Here is a 17,266-nt window from a genome sequence, read left to right as displayed (position 1 = left end):
CATGGCCAGGCTTTAAACCCTGTCTGCCTGATGCACAATACTGCATTTCCCTTCTCTTTGGAGGAGGAAGCACACAGGGTGTCCCAATGAGCAGGACAGGTGCCAGGGGCTGTGCCCCTTTGCCTGTGACAGCTAAGCACCTGGCCCTCCCGGGGCCCTCATGCCATTGCCTTTTCTCTTGCAGGGACTGAAGCCTATGGATTCCAACGGCTTGGCCGATCCCTATGTCAAGCTGCACCTCCTCCCGGGAGCCAGCAAGGTACCATATGGCCTGGATAGCCTCTCGGCAAGGTTGCCAGCTCGGAGCCTAAAATAGCCCTATCTGCCCCCAAGCCCCTCCTCCCTGAGCGGAGGTGGAGTGCGGGTTGGGCCAGGAGTGGTTCTCCGTCAAGCGGCCGGGGCTCTGCTCCTTTCTCCAACCCAGAAACCTGACATCTGGGCAGCTGCCAAAGGCAGGAGGGAGGCAATCGCCCTAATTGCACCCTCCACCTGCTCAAATACCCTCAGTGGCTCCCCAGGGCTGACCACGGTCCTCCTCCCCCCCGTTTACGTCCCAACCAGACACTCCTCGTGTCTCAGTAGAAACGAAGGGCTCTCTCCAGGCTTTAGGGCTGAGCGCTGGAGATAAGTTCTGTCACTGAGAGAGAATGTTCCCACGTCCCGCCCTCCTTTCCCTCTGCTTCCTGCTGGCCTGCAGATCACCACTGGGGTCGGGGGCAGGGGGACGAGGGGAAGTGGGGTTCACTCTCCTCTCTGGATTGACCCACTCAGAGCACACGGCTGGGAAGGGAAGTGCCTTTTTGGGTTTTATTTTTTGCGTTGTGTTAACTGGACGTGAATGTCTTAGAAACAAGGGTGACCACACACTTGGTTCCATGAGCTCGGGAAAACACCATTAAAAATCTCTACAAGTATCAAGTGCCCCCTGAAGGAGGACACACGTGTGTGCATGCGCATGCACACTTTCTTTCTTTCTTTGGATCGAGGGAAGACAGGCCCTCGCCTGGTCATGGCTAAACTGAAGGGCTTGCCCATGGCTCCTTCTAAATCCCCAATGCCATCTGCTTCTCCTTGAGACTCTCTGCTTTGCTCCCCTCTAAATGCAAACTTGCTTTGTCAAAGAGTCCAATGAGTCATTTACATGTTAGTATGAATTAGATTTGTCACCAGGCCACCTCTTCTGAGTCATTTCTAGCATTCTCTCTTAGAGTAAAATGAAAAACTTGGTCCCCTCTAAGGAATTTCAGGCATGGAGGATGCTATTTGGGGAAACAGAAGGAACCATCCCAACACCCCCAGAAATTGTCCCTTCACTGCCCAGGAGTGGGTGCTCTTATTTCTGCCTTCCTGGCCTGTAAATGATATTCTTGTTCTCAAAGGAAGATGGCTCTGCTTTCTAATCTTAGTGGAAAGTTCAGAGAGAGAGCCCAGTGCGTGGAGGGAGGGGTGACCCAGTGTCCTGCATTGGTGATGGCAGTAGCTGTCACTCTAGAGGGTGTCCCCCACTTGTTGAGACCATGCATTTGGGAGAAACTCAGCCCTGGACACTTCTGAGGGGAGTGGACCCCTAATTTACCCATCTACCCCAAATCAGCCCAAAAGACGGGGCTGCAGGGCTGGCTCCCCACCGAGGCGGGTGTCTGTCCGTCTGTCTCTCTGGCTGTAGTCCAACAAGCTTCGTACGAAAACCCTGCGGAACACCCGGAACCCCGTCTGGAATGAGACTCTCGTCTATCATGGCATCACGGACGAGGACATGCAGAGGAAGACCCTTAGGTAACTATGGGGCAGCTGGGCAGGGCGGGGACTGATGTCAGGCAGACCGAGACACGCGCAGCTCCCGGGGCCACCCTTGAAAAAGTTCTCTGTCTTTGAGATTTAATCCTAGAAGCATCACTACCATATCAAAACCAGTGATGATCCTTAAATCATTGGAGACACTTTGCCCTGCAGAAGGACGGCGTGGGTTCCACCCCCATCTGTGGGGTGCAGACAACTTCTTTCTCCAGTCTCTGCAGGGTGGGCTCAGCCCCAAGGGTGTTCTGGCCCTTCTGGAACTTTCACCATTGTTCAACAAATGTTGATGGCTGAGGAGTGAGGTGCCATTAGTCCCCCAGACGGCCTCCCATGCCTTGGGGGGACAAGTCCTTTCTTCCCCTTTGCATATGTCAGGGTCAGTCGTGCCTTGACCGGTCCTTCTGGCCTCCTGAGGGACCTTTCTTGGGACCTGCCCTGTCTGCCTCTGGTCTACTCAGTGCTCTGCAGAGTCAGTAACGAAGGACAATACGGTGTTTTAGGATTCAAGGACACCCGGACTCAAATCCTTATTCTGCCTCTTACTGGGGAAAAATTATTCAACCTCTCTGGGCCCCAGCCTCCTCTCTAAAGTGGGAAACTCAGGGGCCGACCCCGGGGCTGAGTGGTTAAGTCCGTGCGCTGTGCTGTGGCAGCCCAGGGTTTCACCAGTTCGGATCCTGGGCACGGACATGGCGCCGCTCATCAGGCCATGCTGACGTGGCACCCCACATAGCACAACTAGAGGGACCCACAACTAGAATATACACTATGTACTGGGGGGCTTTGGGGAGAAGAAAAAAAATAAAGAAATATTGGCAACAGATGTTAGCTCTGGCGCCAATCTGAAAAAAATAAAGTGGGAAACTCAGATGTTTTAGGGGAAGAAAAATTAATTGAGAAGAAGTCAGCTAAGTTCCTAGACCAATTTTGCAAAGGATGATGCTCAAATGGCCATAAAGTTTATAAAAAGGAGACTCCACTAATCATCAGGGAAATGGAAATTAACACTTCAAGGACATACTATTGCCACTCAGAAAGGCTAAGATTAAAGGCTGGCTAAATCAAATTTAGGGAGAATGAAGAGCAATCGGAACTTGCGTAAACCGCTGGTGTGAGTATAACCTGCAGAACCACTTTGGAAAAACATTTAGGAGTTTCTACTGAAGCTGACCTTATGCACAGTCCGTGAGTCAACATCCTACTCCAGGGAAGATCCCCAGTAGAAATATGTGCACGAGGATAAGAAAAGATGCGAACATCAATGTTCCATAGCAGCTTTATTTATAATAACCCTAAACTCGGAATAGGTCAAAACCAAATGCCCATCAGTAGCATAATTATGGTCTATTGATGCAATGGAATACTATACAGCAGTGAAAAGGACAATTTACTGTAGACGTGGATGAGTCTCACAGACATAATGTTGAGCAAAATAAGCCAAACGTAAAAGAGTATATACCATCCAGTTCCATTTATGTGAAGGTCAAAAACAGGACAATGGATCCATGGGGTCAGAGGTCAAAGATAGTGGTTATCTTTGAGGGAGGTATTGACTAGGAGGGGTCATGAGGGTCTTCTGGACTCTGGAATGTTCTATATCTTGACGGGTTGTGATTACATGGGTATATGCATTTGCAAAAATTCAAGTGGCTATAAACTTGAGATTTGTGCACCTTACTGCTTCTAAATTATCCCTCAACAAGGAGGAAATAAAAAGTACCTGGCCAGTACTCAATAATAGGAAACTGAAATACTCCTATTCACATTCCACATTCCTTGCCAGCATCAATCACAGCTCTCTGTACATGGTAGAAGCTCAATAAATGCTCTTCTTTCTCTCTCCATCTGTTATGTTGACCACAGGATCTCTGTTTGTGATGAGGACAAATTTGGCCATAATGAGTTTATTGGTGAGACCAGATTCTCGCTCAAGAAACTGAAGCCCAACCAGAGGAAGAATTTCAACATCTGTCTGGAGCGAGTGATCCCGGTGAATGGCTTTGCCCCGAGGGCTCCGTGGCGGGAGAGGAGTTTGGGAGGTGCTGCCTTCTCTGGGCCTGCAAAGGGGAGATAGGTCTGGAGGGTGCAGCAGCAGAGGGACGACGGTAGCTGTCGAGGGGAGGGTGGAGATTTTGGGTCAGAACATCGGGGCTGCATCCTGGCTCTGCCCTTCCCTTCCCAACCCTGTGTTGGCATCACTTCTCTGAATGTAGGGTCCTCTTTGGTAAAACTGGGAAAGGCAGTGTGGTGTGGCAGGGTGGCCTGCCTGGGTTCAGAGTCCAGCTCGGCCACTTCCCTGCTCCCTGGCCTTGGCCAAGGGACTGAACCATTCTGAGCCTCAGTTTTGCTTGTCTGTAAAATGGGTGTTATAATAGTACCCACCTCATAGGAGGGTTGTGTGCAAGACATAATCAGCACAGAACCTAGTCCATAATAAGCACTCAAAAATTAACCGTTGTTCTCCTGGGAAAGAATACTGCCTTACCCACCTGTCAGTCATGAGGTCACAGAGCCCCACGCAGATGAACAGGAGGCAGGATGGCGTGGTGCTTAAGAGCATGGGCTCTGGTGCCAGACTCCCTGGGTTTGAATCCTGGCTCTGCCACATACAGTATAGCCTGAGGCAAATTACTTAACCTCTCTGGGCCTCTGTTTTCTCATCTGTAAAATGGGATAATGTAGTGCCGATCTGATGGGGTCTTTTAAGGATTAAATGTGAGTGCATATAAAGCATTAGAAGTGTTCTTGTTAGATGCGGTACTCGCCTTCTGAGAAAGAACGAGGACCAAATCGAGGTTCTCCAATTGGCCTACACCTCAGAATCAACTGGAGATTTTAAAATCAGAGCTTTCCACACTCCGATTTGTGGAGATTTCTCCTTGAAATTGTTGACGTAGGTGGGCACCAGCCTTCCGCAATTTGAGAGAGAATCTAAGTTGCCCTTTTTTACATATGCGCCACCTTGGGCCCAGAGAGGGGAGCAGGTCGCCAGGGTCACCCCAAGTCCATGGCTATGCTCTTGGGCGCCAGCCAGAACCCAGCTCTCCTGCAGCCACCAGTGCGCCTGCTCCCCCCAGGCATCGGGCCAGCTCCCCACGGGGAAGCCACGGGGAGTGGGAGGGGAAATCCTGCAGCGTCCCCCCAGCAGATGGCCGGCCCGGGGAGGGACTATCTGTGTGCCACGCCATATTTTTATAGCACAGGCGAAGGAACGAGACACATAAGGAAAACTGCAGGGAGGAATTTACCCCGAATGCCAGGCTCCAAATAAATCATTGCAGACACCCTAGGAGGGAAGCGTTTCCTCTGCGTCTTTGCCGCAGCTGGTTCCTCGGGCTCCTTCTTCCTTCCCTCACTCAGAGAGTCCGGTTGGTCAGGAAGTGGCCAGGCCCTGCCCTGGAGCATCAGCTCCTCGGTCTGCCCCTCTCGCTGTGATGGACGCAGCCAGCACCAGAGGCACGGAGATGGCCAGACAGGCAGCGGCCGCAGAACTCTGCTCGTCATCTTCTTGTGCTCTTTGCCTTTAACCCTCCTACCACCGATTCCTCCCACATGCCCGGCCAAGGTCAGGGGTCTTGTGAGAGCTCTCCCCTCCCCCCCGGACCTCAGTTTTCCTCATCTCTGAAGTGGGGAGGCTGGATTTAACCAGTGGTTTTCACATTGTGTCCCCCCAGAGCCTTAGAGTCCCACAGAAGGACCTTGTACGTGAGGGACACCAGGATCAATAAATAATTGGGGTGGGGGGAAAGCAGCTGGTGGGCCAAACCCCAAGACCCCTGCATCACTTCAACCAGAGTGGGTGAAATCCTATCTGCTTTATGTAGGGGATGCTTTGCAACTTATTGGCTGTGTGACCTTGGGCAAGTGGCTTAACCACTCAGACCCTCAGTGTCGTCATCTGTAAAACAGAGATAGTAATACAGCATACATCATAGGCTATTGTGCGTTAGTGTCTGTCAAATGGTTAGCGTTATATAAATTTTCACTGAAAGGGAGAAAGCTAGCCTCAGTAGCTTGGAGAACCCACCCTCATGGCTCTGGATGCTGATGGAGGCGTGCAGGGTTTCTGGTCCTTCTTGTGTCGGGAGGTGAGCCCCATAGACAATGTTCTCTTCCCTTTCTGTCTCCTTTAAGATGAAGCGTGCCGGGACCACCGGGGCAGCCCGAGGAATGGCCCTTTATGAGGAGGAGGTGAGCACTGAGGGTGCTGAAGCCACAGGCGGGGTCTGCCCATCTCCCTTTTCTCTCCCTCCCCGGCCCCTTCCCCACTCTTTCTCCTTAAACCACCTTCCTGTTGGTTCACCACGAGAGATGCCCTTGCCCCAGGCCCTAGAACATGAGACCAGGTGGGTGCTCTTCACACCTGGAGACCCCAGGGTGGGGGAAGCCCCACGCTCTCACTCCCGGGACACACCCTTGAGTTTCTCGGCCTTGTTTGCAGATGCTCTGCGGGCAGCTCTGCAGGAACAGGGCAAGGCCACACTCCCTCTGTGGGGGATGCAGGGCAGGCTCTTTGAGCTGTGTGTCTGGCAGAGGCTGGGGTTGGGCTACACATCCACGCCCTCAGCCCGGGTCCCTCGTCCGACCCCACTTCTGAGAGGACTGGTTGGGTCACAGGAGTCTGAACTCAGAGTTGGGCTGAAACCAGGGTCAAGCTCAACCTGTGATCAGAGCCAGTCAGTCCACGTCTAAGTCAGGTGAAGCCACTGGTCCCATGTGCCTGGGGCCGGTCCCCTTGGCTTCCACCGTCTGCTCCTCCCTGGAGGCTGCTGTCCGTGGTTCTGGTTGCGCCTGCGCTGGCCCAGCTCCTCCTACCTCACACGGGCTCTTCCCCAGTGCCCGCCATCCGCATTGCCGAGTCCCCGCCCCTTCCTAGGCCCACACACCCTCTTCTACTGCAGCAGGTGGAGCGTATTGGTGACATAGAGGAACGCGGCAAGATCCTGGTGTCCCTTATGTACAGCACACAGCAGGGAGGCCTCATCGTGGGCATCATACGCTGTGTGCACCTGGCTGCCATGGACGCCAATGGCTACTCAGATCCATTCGTCAAGCTGTAAGTCAATGCCTTGGGACCATGAACAGGCCCCAGAGAGGGTCCTAGACCCTTGCAAAGGGACAACCAGAGAACTTCCCTAAGATCATTGTACACTGAGGCCCAGAGAAACAAAGGAACCTGCCCAAGGTCACACAGTGAGATGGATGCCCAGGACTGGCTAGACGGTGAGAATGGGGCACAGTCAGGCTGGTGTGTCACTCGCCCATAGGAGCAGTTTTGTGGCTCTGTCCCTCCTGTGGGAGAGGGGCTGTCAGCAAGTTGCAGTAGCCCCATCTGTAGCCATTTGGAATCAGCGACACACCGCTCCAGCTGTCCAGAGCCACCACGAAAGAGGCAGTCTGGCTTTTTCCAGATTCAGTCTGGAAATGCTCCAAGACGAGACTGTAGACAAGCCCAGCAGCTTGTCCGTCAGTTTCACGCTCAGGTTCAAAGTTGCATAGCAGGTGACAGCTTGAATCAGAAGTCAAGTGTCCCAGCTCTTAGGAGTTTTTAGCCCACTTTATTTATTTGCCCAGAAGATATTGATTGAGTACCTACTATGTGCCAGGCATTGTGCAAAGGCCCAGGGGTTGAAAGTAGAGTGAGTAGGGAGCGGGGTGAAGAGCATGACACAGGATTTGGCTAGGCTGGGGCAGGGACCCAACCAACATGCTCTAGAGGCCACATCAAGGATTTTGAATTTTACCCTGAGGTCAAAGGGAAGCCACTGGATAATTTTCACCAGAGGAGAGACAGTAATCAGATTTGCATCTTCTCCTTTTTGTCTGCACTCGTGGCATCTCCCCAGGAGTTGGGGGCAGCCTAAGGGGTGATGGGTGGTGAAGTGCCAGGCTCCACCATCCAGGCTCTCAGTTTGATCCATTGTGAGAAAGCACCGGCTAAGAGCACAGACTCCAGAGGCAACAGCTGGGTTCAGTCCCAGCTGTGTGACTTTAGGCATGTGTCTCAACTTCTCTGGACCCTCAGTCCTTGTATGTAAAATGGGTGGTGGTTCTACCGTCTAGGGTTTGTTGAGGATTAAGTACACCTTGGGTGCTTAGTGCGGCACCTGGCATCAAGTGGATGCTCTGATGCACACTGGTCATTATGATGTTGATTCGCTTTCCAACTTGTTTGGAAGGAGCCTTTGGGGTCATCAAGGGGCTGTTCTTACTCATTAAACCCCATCCATAGAAGCCACTTGTGTCTCCTCTCAGCTGGCTGAAACCAGACATGGGAAAGAAGGCCAAACACAAGACTCAAATTAAGAAGAAAACCTTGAATCCTGAATTTAACGAGGTAAGGCTGATCCATTTTTGTCATACTTTGGGGTATTTCCTGTATGTGAGAGAGGAACAAACTCCCTACTAGAATGTTATAAAGCACATCAAAAAGAACTTTTTCTCATAGATCACCTTGAATTATCTAAAGGAGAGGTAATGAGTTCCTTGTCACCAGAGGGAATCAAGTCTAAGACAAAAGCCAACAGATTAAGAATGTCATAAGGAGGAAGCTGCTTCTGGGGAGGGATGGAATTAAATCATCTCCAATATCTTTACCAATTCTAGTAGTCTATAATACTGGAATTTGAGAAAATAAATAAAGGCAGTGGTGCCCTTTACCATACCCCTACTCAGTGCTGTCCTGTCCTTCTCCTTACTCCCCTTGTCTATCCAGTGCATCAGGTCCTGCTAACACTGTCTACATACCCACTGAATGTGCCCCTTCCTCTGTGTTCTCACTGTTACTGCTTTAGCTCGGATCCTGGCATTTCACGCCTGGACTATTGCAGTAAACTCCTGAGTCACTTCCCTGTGCTTGATCCATCCTCTACAGAAGCAGGAGCTTTCTAAATCATGCATCTGCACTTGTCACCCCTTTGCTTAATCCAACAATGGCTCCCTAACTTTGTGACAATCAAGCCCTTTCAAACTCACCTCCCACCCCGCCCCATGTCACACACACCCCTTTCTCAAGTCACACTAAACTCAGTGCAGGTCCTTGGCACACCTCTCAGCCTCTGCATCTGCTCCTCCTTTTTCCTAGGCTTCTCTCTCTCTCTTTTCCTCTCTAGCAAACTCCTAGCCAACCCTCAAGACTCCGTGTGGGTGCTGACCCCTGCCGATACGCTTCCTCTGTGCATCCAGGCTTTATGCGTCCCTCCGTCCTGTGCGGTCCCTCTGGATTCCAATTATCTGTTGACAAGCGTGTCAGAGACTAGGGGTCCAGAAATATCTGTTGAACTAAGAGAGGGTCGAATAAAGGAAAGTGTGGAAAAACAGATGAGTTCTAAGCTAACCCGTATACGTGGTTCCCTTCTCAAATATCCCAAAATAAAGAGAAAGAAGAAATGCACACAGGCACCGTGAAAGACACCAGTCCTGGCCCGGACCCCATCCCTCAGCCTCACTCCACGCCCAGGGCAGACATTCTTCCGTGTTTTAATCTCCATGCCCTGCCCTGGAGCAGCCCTGGGCGCTATTCCAGCGCTGAATTCTCCCTTCTTGGTCCCGCCCTTAGAGATCTGTGTTGGGTCAGAGCCAGCTAGTACTGGTTTTCAGCAAATGTTACAAAGTGAGAAAGGGAAGCTACAATACAGTGTGTTGGTGTTGTTTCATTTCTTAACAACATCCGCCCACGTGTGCGTAGGCGGGGAAGGTACTATGTCAACAGAGCCCAGAGCAGTCGCTGGCTGGCAATCGCTGGCTGGTCAGCGCAGCCCTCGGATTCCCAGCTCCATCTCTCAGCTGGACCCCTGCTTTCCTAACTCTGACTCAAGAATTTGAGTAAGAAGCCACTTCCTGCTGTCCTGCCCTCCCCTCTCCTAGAGTCGGAACACATCACAAAAGCAGAACTCCACATAGCCAAGAAACTCATTAGCAATGGAGAAAATAAGAACTGAGACCAGATACCGTATCTCAGAGCAGTCTGGCGCACAAATATTGTAATCTGTTGGTCCCCAGGTTTTTGAGCATGTGGGGAAATGCACACACTGTGGGTGAGGAAGCAAGCTGGTCCAGCTTCTGAAGGGAAGTTTGTCAAAACACTTCAAAACCTTAAAATTTTTAAATTTAAATTCCATTTATTTCGGCAACAGGTAATATAGTCACATATTTGAAAAATTCCAAATGCGCCAAAGGATATCCACTTAACATCCCCTCCTTTGCCAGCCTCCAGCACCCACTTCTTTGCTTCTGAAGCACAATATTATCCATTTCCAGGATTTATATAAATACACACAAAGCAAATATGTGTGTGGCCGGCTTTCTTATTGTACACAAATAGCATCAAAGTATGTACCCACTGTTCTCCACCTGAAAATTTTGCAAACTCAGGAAAACACTTCTTGGAATTTATCCTAAATAAATCATCGTGGATGGACACAATGACTTAGCCACAAGGGTGCCTTTTATCATATCATTTATGGCAGTAAAACATTGGAAACAAGCTAGATACTCATCTGTTGGGCATTAGGCTCTGAGATAGCCACACGGTTATTAAATGAAGCCATCGGAATGATGATGCTTGCTAACATGCCAAGTTGGTTTTTGCCTTATGTGTAAAATGGAAAAAGAAGGCCAAAATACAGTATATTCATATTATATTTCATATAATCAAAAATATTCATATCAATTTTTAAAAACGTACATTGATGTGGTCACGCCTGGGAATGTTGACAGTGGTTATTCTTGGGTAGTTAGATTGCAAGTTTTTGGGGGTTCTTTTTTCTTCCTTGTTTGTTTTAACAATGAACACGAATGATTTTTATAATTAGGCAGAGAAGTTATTTTAAAAAATCAGATTGTTGGGAAATATAAGCAGCGACCCCTTGTGTCAGTCTCAGCTACCTCAACTACCTTTAATCTCTAAATGATGGAGAGGGGAAAGCCCACTGCAGAAGCTACCAGAATGGAAAGACTGAGCTCATGGCTGTCTGCTTCAAGGAAATTGACCAGGACCAGCTCTTAGAAAAACCCCACCAGCCTTCCCAATTTCAGGCAGAGAGTCACTGAAAAGAGAATTATAGGGTTGAGGGACTTTGTTATATAGAGTGTTTGTTGAAAGAGGATTGTTGGCCTGGGGGGAAAGGCTCAGAGCAGGAAGGCCCCCTTGCTCCCGGCTGCCCAGTTCAAAGGCCTCCCCTCGGTCCATGAGCCCCAGGACTTAGCATCTTAGCTCCTGATGCCAAGGCTCAGAGGCCCCTCTCACTCACACGTCTTCCTCTGCTGCATCCAGGAGTTTTTCTATGACATCAAACATAGTGACCTGGCGAAGAAGTCACTGGACATCTCGGTCTGGGACTATGACATCGGCAAGTCCAACGATTACATCGGTGAGTGCTCCCGGCTCCCAGAGAAAACCCCGTCCTCTGTGCTCCCAGGAGAGGAGAGCCTCACCCAGGCCTGCAGAGGGTTGAGGAAACGCCCTTATTCTGGCAACCACGTTGTCTAAATGCTACGGCCCGACCCGTGGTCCTGATTTGAGTCCAACTTGGGAATACCTTTCTATGAAAGGGCTTACAAAGCGGGGAAGATTGGGTCGTGATCGGTTATTTGCTGCCAGATCCCTTCCAGGGGAATAACGAAATCACAGGAGATGCGGATGTGCAGTGTCCGCAGAAAATAGGGAGCAAAGTCTTAATCGCTTTGCAAGTCCAGGATGAAGGTTCTAGATTTCCCAGTCCCCCTCCAGGTGATGAGGAAGAAGAGTCATTAAAGATGGGGCAGGGAGGGACCTCCAGGCAAGGGACGCAGCATGGGCGAAGGTGTGGAGGCAGGAGGGAGCGGGGTGATGGCACCGACTGGAAATAGACAATGAGCACCCAGAAGCAGTGGGAGAAAAGTTTCAGTGAGGGGGTGGTGATTGGCGGAAGGTCTTTAAAACCAGACAGTGCAGCTATGACTTCGCGCTGCAGCAGGTTCCCGCCTAGGTGTCCTGCAGGCAGAGAAGCCAGGAGTCAGAATAGCATCGTAACAACAACCCTCCATAGAGAATGGATCCCAAGTCGCTGGAGGGCGTCACTCCTTGGTGGCAGATTTTCTCCAACGAGACAGTTGGGTCCGGAAGGAGAGTCCCCTACGGCCCTCCACTCTGACCACTGCCCCTCTCTTCCCATCTTGTCCTCCAGGGGGCTGCCAGCTGGGGATCTCAGCGAAGGGAGAGCGCTTAAAACACTGGTACGAGTGTCTGAAAAACAAGGACAAGAAGATCGAGCGCTGGCACCAGCTGCAGAACGAGAACCACGTGTCGAGCGATTAGGATGGCGCCCAGGTCCCCAGGTCCCCGCCCCATGCCCAGGTCACCCCCCAGCCTACCCCAGCCGCCCGTGTACTCCGGTCTCTCTGCCCTACTCCTCCCCTCCCCCATCCACCCCTGAGCCTGCCTGTGAGGTCTCCCCCTCACCTTGGGCACTGCTGCCAAAGACCTTCCTCCTTGCTCCGCGATGCTGCGATGCAGTTTCTGAATGCTGCCCCTCTCTTGTCGCTCCAGGATGAGCAATTGGGATAGGGCTGGGGAGATTTTTACAGGGAGCTTGCTAACTTAACCTCTCAGTTCAGGTAAATTACAGAGGTTCCTCTTCATTTGGGACTGTTTTTAGACCCTCCTGGCCTTGGACACACACACACACACACACACACACCCATTGCGTTTCCTGTGTCGTGTCTATGTATGTCCTCAGTTGTCCGCAGACCCGGACAAGACTGTGAGGACGGGCATTGGGGCAGAAATAGAGCACCCAGGCTCCCACCGCCTCTCCGTGACATGCACCCCAATGGCCAGGAGAACAGACAGCTGTGTTTAACTCCCCGGTGACTAGGAACACACCCTCCCGGCTCCAGATGCATCCAGAAGTGGACACGCAGAAAACACAAAGGGCCTTGGTATCCCTCGTCTTTCAGGATGTCACTATTTGCTTCCTAGCAAAAAATAACCCCCATCTCTACCCACCTCCTGCTCCCTCCTCCTCTCTCCTTCTCCTTGCACCATGTTAACCTCTCCCTTCCTTCCCCCTCCCTCTCTAAGGGAGTAAAATAGCAAAAGCAAAAAATATCCCAACACAGCCTCACCCCCCGCCTTCTCTCGCCAGCCTGACCAGCAAACTCTGAGAAACTGGCAAAACCCTGAAGCTCCACTTAGGCCCGTGGTCCTTAAGACCACCCACTTCTCCTGCCGGCAGAGCCAGAGGTCTTCAGGCCTGGGCCAGCTGCTGGCGCGGCCCCAGGTGCATAGCAGCATCCCGCAAGCTGTGTAGATGCCCCGCAGAAGGGCTTTCTCAGCCACTAGCCTCCCCAAGTGGGCCCAGAAGGCATTTAGAAACCAGAGTTCTGGGTCCGAGGGGGCCTCGCCAGAGCCCCCAGCCTTGCTCCTCCCTCTGGTCTTAGTGACATGACTCAATGAGCCCCCGCCCTGGCACTCTGATTCCCTGCTTCTCAGACCCTCTCACCTCCTGTCTCTCACTCAGAATTGCCTCCAGTCTCTGTCTCTCCTCGTCTCTCTCTGTCTCGGTCTCTCTCTCTCTCACACCCTCTTCACCAAGTGTGTCGCGAGAATGAAATGGCATCGTGGATCAAAAACTTCAGAGAGAGACAGGTCCTGACACCAAAGGCTATGGTTCCATCACAAATTGTTTAGTCTTCCTTCCTAAAAAATAAAAAGGATGAAAAAGCAAGGAGGACAAACAGTATGAATTTGAGGTTGGGGCCAGGCAATCCTCAGTGCCCTATGAGAAAGGCTTGGTTTTTCCCAACTTCCGTTAAGTCTTTCCCAGTGAAAATCACCCCCCTGTGCCCAAGACCCCACCATTGTCTGGAGAAGTCATCAGATGGACACTAAAACGCTCACTTTCTCCAAACACACACCTGTTGACCTGCCCTCTCAATGCCCTCCTCCGCCAGCTCCCTTCACAATTCATTGGAAGTTACTGATTTGTTGCCTTGAATAACCGTTTTCTAAGCATCTAGCTCTTTGCCTTCCCCAAGATGGCCAATAGCTTCCTGGCTGCCATCTTCCCTCCTGACCCTCTCTCTGTCCAGGGCCCCTTGGCGCCCACCCTCAGCTCACCTTTCCACGTTCGCCCCTGGGAGACAGCACACTGGCTGTGTGGCCCAGGCCTGACGCTGGTGTTGGCGCTGGGACCAGCATGCGGCAGGCTCACAGCGCCCCCAGCCCTGGCCCGCTCTTCCCCCTCTGACAAGTGTAACCACCTTCCTGCCTAGAATACACACACGCCCTCTGGTGCATGCAGAGCCACCCCGCCTCTCTTTGTGATGATGTAGCCAAAAATAAAGTAGGAATACCCAAGAACGCTGGTGGCCTGTGCTCTTCCTTTCTGGTTTCTGGGTGGTCCCCCTCCCCACCAGGACACGTGCTGTCTGGAGAGTCACATGCAGTGAGCGTCATCGTGCTCCAGCCACTGAGGACAGTGCGGCGAGCAAGGCAGATGTGCTCGCGGCTCACGTGGAGTTGGTCTTCCCGTGGAGCTCACCTGGGGCCGGCGGGCAACAAGCCAAGGCTGAAAGGGGCCCAGAGTTCCGTCCACTCACTCACCTGACAGGTGGGCAACCCAAAGCCTGGAGAAGGGACGGACACACCGATGTCTCAGGGCAGCGATGCCAGGAAAGAATCTAGATTGTGGAACTCCTCATGCAGCACTCTTAACACGCTGGTTAACAGTAACACAGCTCATCAAACGGCTCCTTTGTGTTCTAGAATCTTCCGTCCTGTAAGGAGACTTCACGGATAGCCCCTCACTTGAGATTCTCAGCGGTCCTGAAAGTGATCTATAACATAGCCCAAAAGTGTTGAGGCAATTTACCAGGGACATCGGTTGCTTCCCAGAAGGAGCCTCCATTCCAACCAACAGAAACTTCTCTTTTGAGCCAAGTTTGAGACAATTTTCTTTCTCAGCCCCAAAAGGGTGATGCTCAAGGTTAGGGGCAGAAGTCGGCAGATTAGAATCACCTGGGGAGACCTTTTTTTCAAAACTACTAGTGCTCTCCCTGTCCCTTCTCCTCCCCTTGGATTCTGCTGCACCCTGTGGACGAGGGGTCTGTTTGAAAATACTTCCTGGTTGGTGCCCCGTTCTTCCACCTCAACGTGACTTTGCAAACCACCGCCCTAAAGCCCATCCATTTTGCCTACAGTTTAGCCAGCTGCCACCGGGTGGAGAGAGGGACCAGTTAGGGTCACACCAGGCTCCAAGGGACGGCGGGAGACACTTGTTGCCACTCTCTTTCCCTGTGCTCACGGCAGACATCACTAATCTCTCCCTGTGCTCACGGCAGACATCACTAATCAATATGGCACCTTTCCCACAGAGCCGACTAGCAGCCTCTGAATCCTTCTCAACACCGCATTCTACACAGCAGCCACCAGCTGTCAGTCACGGGCAATTGAAAAGAAACCTGATTTCCATCTGTAATGGTTGATCTCCTTCCCTGGGCAAGGGAACAGGCCTAATAGGCTGCGATGAATACACATGAGGAAAGTTCTCGTAAATATTCGTACACCCGACTTGGCTAATAAACAAAACACTTTGCAAGAGACACGGTGGAGTGGTAGAGAGCCCCTGACCCGGGAAAGCACACCAGCTCTTTAATCCGTTCAGTCCATCATCCAAAGTCTGACTGTCACCTTCAAGCTGTGGACGCTGACCGCACTGAGGCCCAGTTTCCTCATCTGGAAAATGGGGACAAGAATAAATATTTCAAAGGGGTGAGACTCAGTTGCCAAGGTCTGGTCTCCCATCAGGGCTGACAAGGGTGAGGCCCAGAAAGGGGACGGTCAAGCGGCTGGCGGTTCCTGGGGAAAGCAATGCAAGCTGGGCACAGCGCCAAGGGGAGGAAACACTGGCCCCTCCTTAGCTCAGTGCGGTTTGCCAGGGGCGTTGTCCTAATAAGGTTAAATAATACACCACACACCATAGAAACACAGATCTCCATGCATGCATGCAAGAGGTATATTTTGCTTGGCTCTGGCCCAAACTTGCTGTGTGGCCTTGAGCAAGTCATCTCCCGCTGTGGGTCTTTGACTCCGTAGGTAAGACATCAGACTTTCATGATTCTCTGACTTGGCTTCCAGGTGCCGCAAATATATCTTAATTTCCCAATCGTTCAGTAAATACCTAGATCTTTCTGCTGAGGGCAGACCCCTGACTGGAGTCCCGTGTTATCTGTCTTGCCTAAGACGGCACAAGAATAAGCCATCTATTATTTCCTGTTCCTGGTTCTCTAATGAGCTTAAAGCTACCTGCAGGGGCATGAGGGCATAATTCTGGATTTTTCCAAGTACCTCCTCCATCTTTTACAGTTGTCTTGCTTGGCCCTAATTCTACGCAATGTTTTATGAAACTCGTCTTTATTGCATCTTTCCAAATAATTCAGTGTTGGTTTTCTAAGGAGAGATCTCATTCGCACTCATGTTGGATCTGTTTGTATATATTCAGTCAAAAGTACACATTTCATTAACAAGTACAGTTGCCATAAAGGCATTAAGGAGCAAACAGAATCTTCGATATATTGCTCACCATCTGGTGAGCCATGGGTGTTCCATAGGTGGATGCCCACCCCCTTCGTGGTTACATTTTGCTTGAGGCGTAAGTCACCATGTCATCCAGAAGTAGTGGGGAGTGTCAATTAATTGATGAGCTCGCTAAGAGAAGAGTGATTCAGAAAGGCAGCTAATTGGCATTAACACACTACTTCATCCGACAACAGCAGAATACACATTCTTCTCAAGCTCACATCCAACATTCACCAAGACAGACCACATCCTGGGCCATGAAACACACCCTCAAAAATTCAAAAGAATAGATATCATACAAAGTATGCTGTCTACAATAGAATTAAACAAGAAATCAATAAAAGAAAGATATCTGGAAAATTACAAAACATTTGGAGATTGAATAACACGCTTCTAACTAACACATGGAGCAAAAAGTCTCAAGAGAAATTTAAAAATATTTTGCACAATAAAAATGGAAAAACAGGGGCCGGACCAGTGGCGCAGCGGTTAAGTTCACACGTCCCGCTTCGGCGGCCCGGGGTTCACCGATTCGGATCCCGGGTGCAGACATGGCACTGCTTGGCACGCCATGCTGTGGTAGGCGTCCCACATGTAAAGTAGAGGAAGATGGGCACGGATGTTAGCTCAGGGCCAGTCTTCCTCAGCAAAAAAGAGGAGGATTGGCAGCAGTTAGCTCAAGGCTAATCTTCCAAAAAAAGAAAAAGAAAAAACAACCAATTTGGGCCAGCCCTGGTGCCCTCGTGGTTAAGCCCAGTGCGCTCCGCTTTGGCGGCCTGGGTTCAGTTCCTGAGCACGGACCTACCCTGCTCTGTTAGTGGCCATGCTGAGCTGGCGGCCCAACATACTAAAAAACAGAGGAAGATTGGCATAGATATTAGCCCAGGGCGAATCTTCCTCAGAAAAAAA

At 51.0% G+C, this 17,266-nt stretch overlaps 1 protein-coding gene and 1 long non-coding RNA gene across 5 annotated transcripts in view; one reads left to right on the top strand and one right to left on the bottom strand.

Annotated features, from left to right (window-relative positions):
• RPH3A (rabphilin 3A) overlaps positions 1-14,140 on the top strand; it is a 95,562-nt gene extending 81,422 nt beyond the window's left edge. For all 4 annotated transcript variants that reach the window (XM_070275463.1, XM_003365490.5, XM_014727594.3 and 1 more), the window contains 8 exons: positions 185-259; positions 1,667-1,776; positions 3,661-3,787; positions 5,932-5,988; positions 6,699-6,853; positions 8,053-8,134; positions 11,072-11,168; positions 11,964-14,140. In XM_070275463.1, the coding sequence (XP_070131564.1) occupies positions 185-259; positions 1,667-1,776; positions 3,661-3,787; positions 5,932-5,988; positions 6,699-6,853; positions 8,053-8,134; positions 11,072-11,168; positions 11,964-12,094 (834 nt within the window). In that variant the 3' untranslated portion in view covers positions 12,095-14,140. The remainder of the gene's footprint in view (positions 1-184; positions 260-1,666; positions 1,777-3,660; positions 3,788-5,931; positions 5,989-6,698; positions 6,854-8,052; positions 8,135-11,071; positions 11,169-11,963) is intronic.
• LOC111774649 (uncharacterized) lies at positions 11,665-14,045 on the bottom strand. Its single transcript, XR_002809724.2, has 4 exons — positions 13,898-14,045; positions 13,281-13,477; positions 12,239-12,345; positions 11,665-12,022 (listed from the first exon to the last, which is right to left on the bottom strand). It is a non-coding gene; the product is annotated as an uncharacterized lncRNA (long non-coding RNA).
• Positions 14,141-17,266: the final 3,126 nt, after the last annotated feature.

This window comes from Equus caballus, chromosome 8 (genome assembly GCF_041296265.1).
Source record: "Equus caballus isolate H_3958 breed thoroughbred chromosome 8, TB-T2T, whole genome shotgun sequence".
NCBI lineage: Eukaryota > Metazoa > Chordata > Mammalia > Perissodactyla > Equidae > Equus > Equus caballus.
The sequence above is the reverse complement of the archived record's forward strand: the minus strand, read 5'-3'. Positions and strand labels throughout refer to the sequence as shown.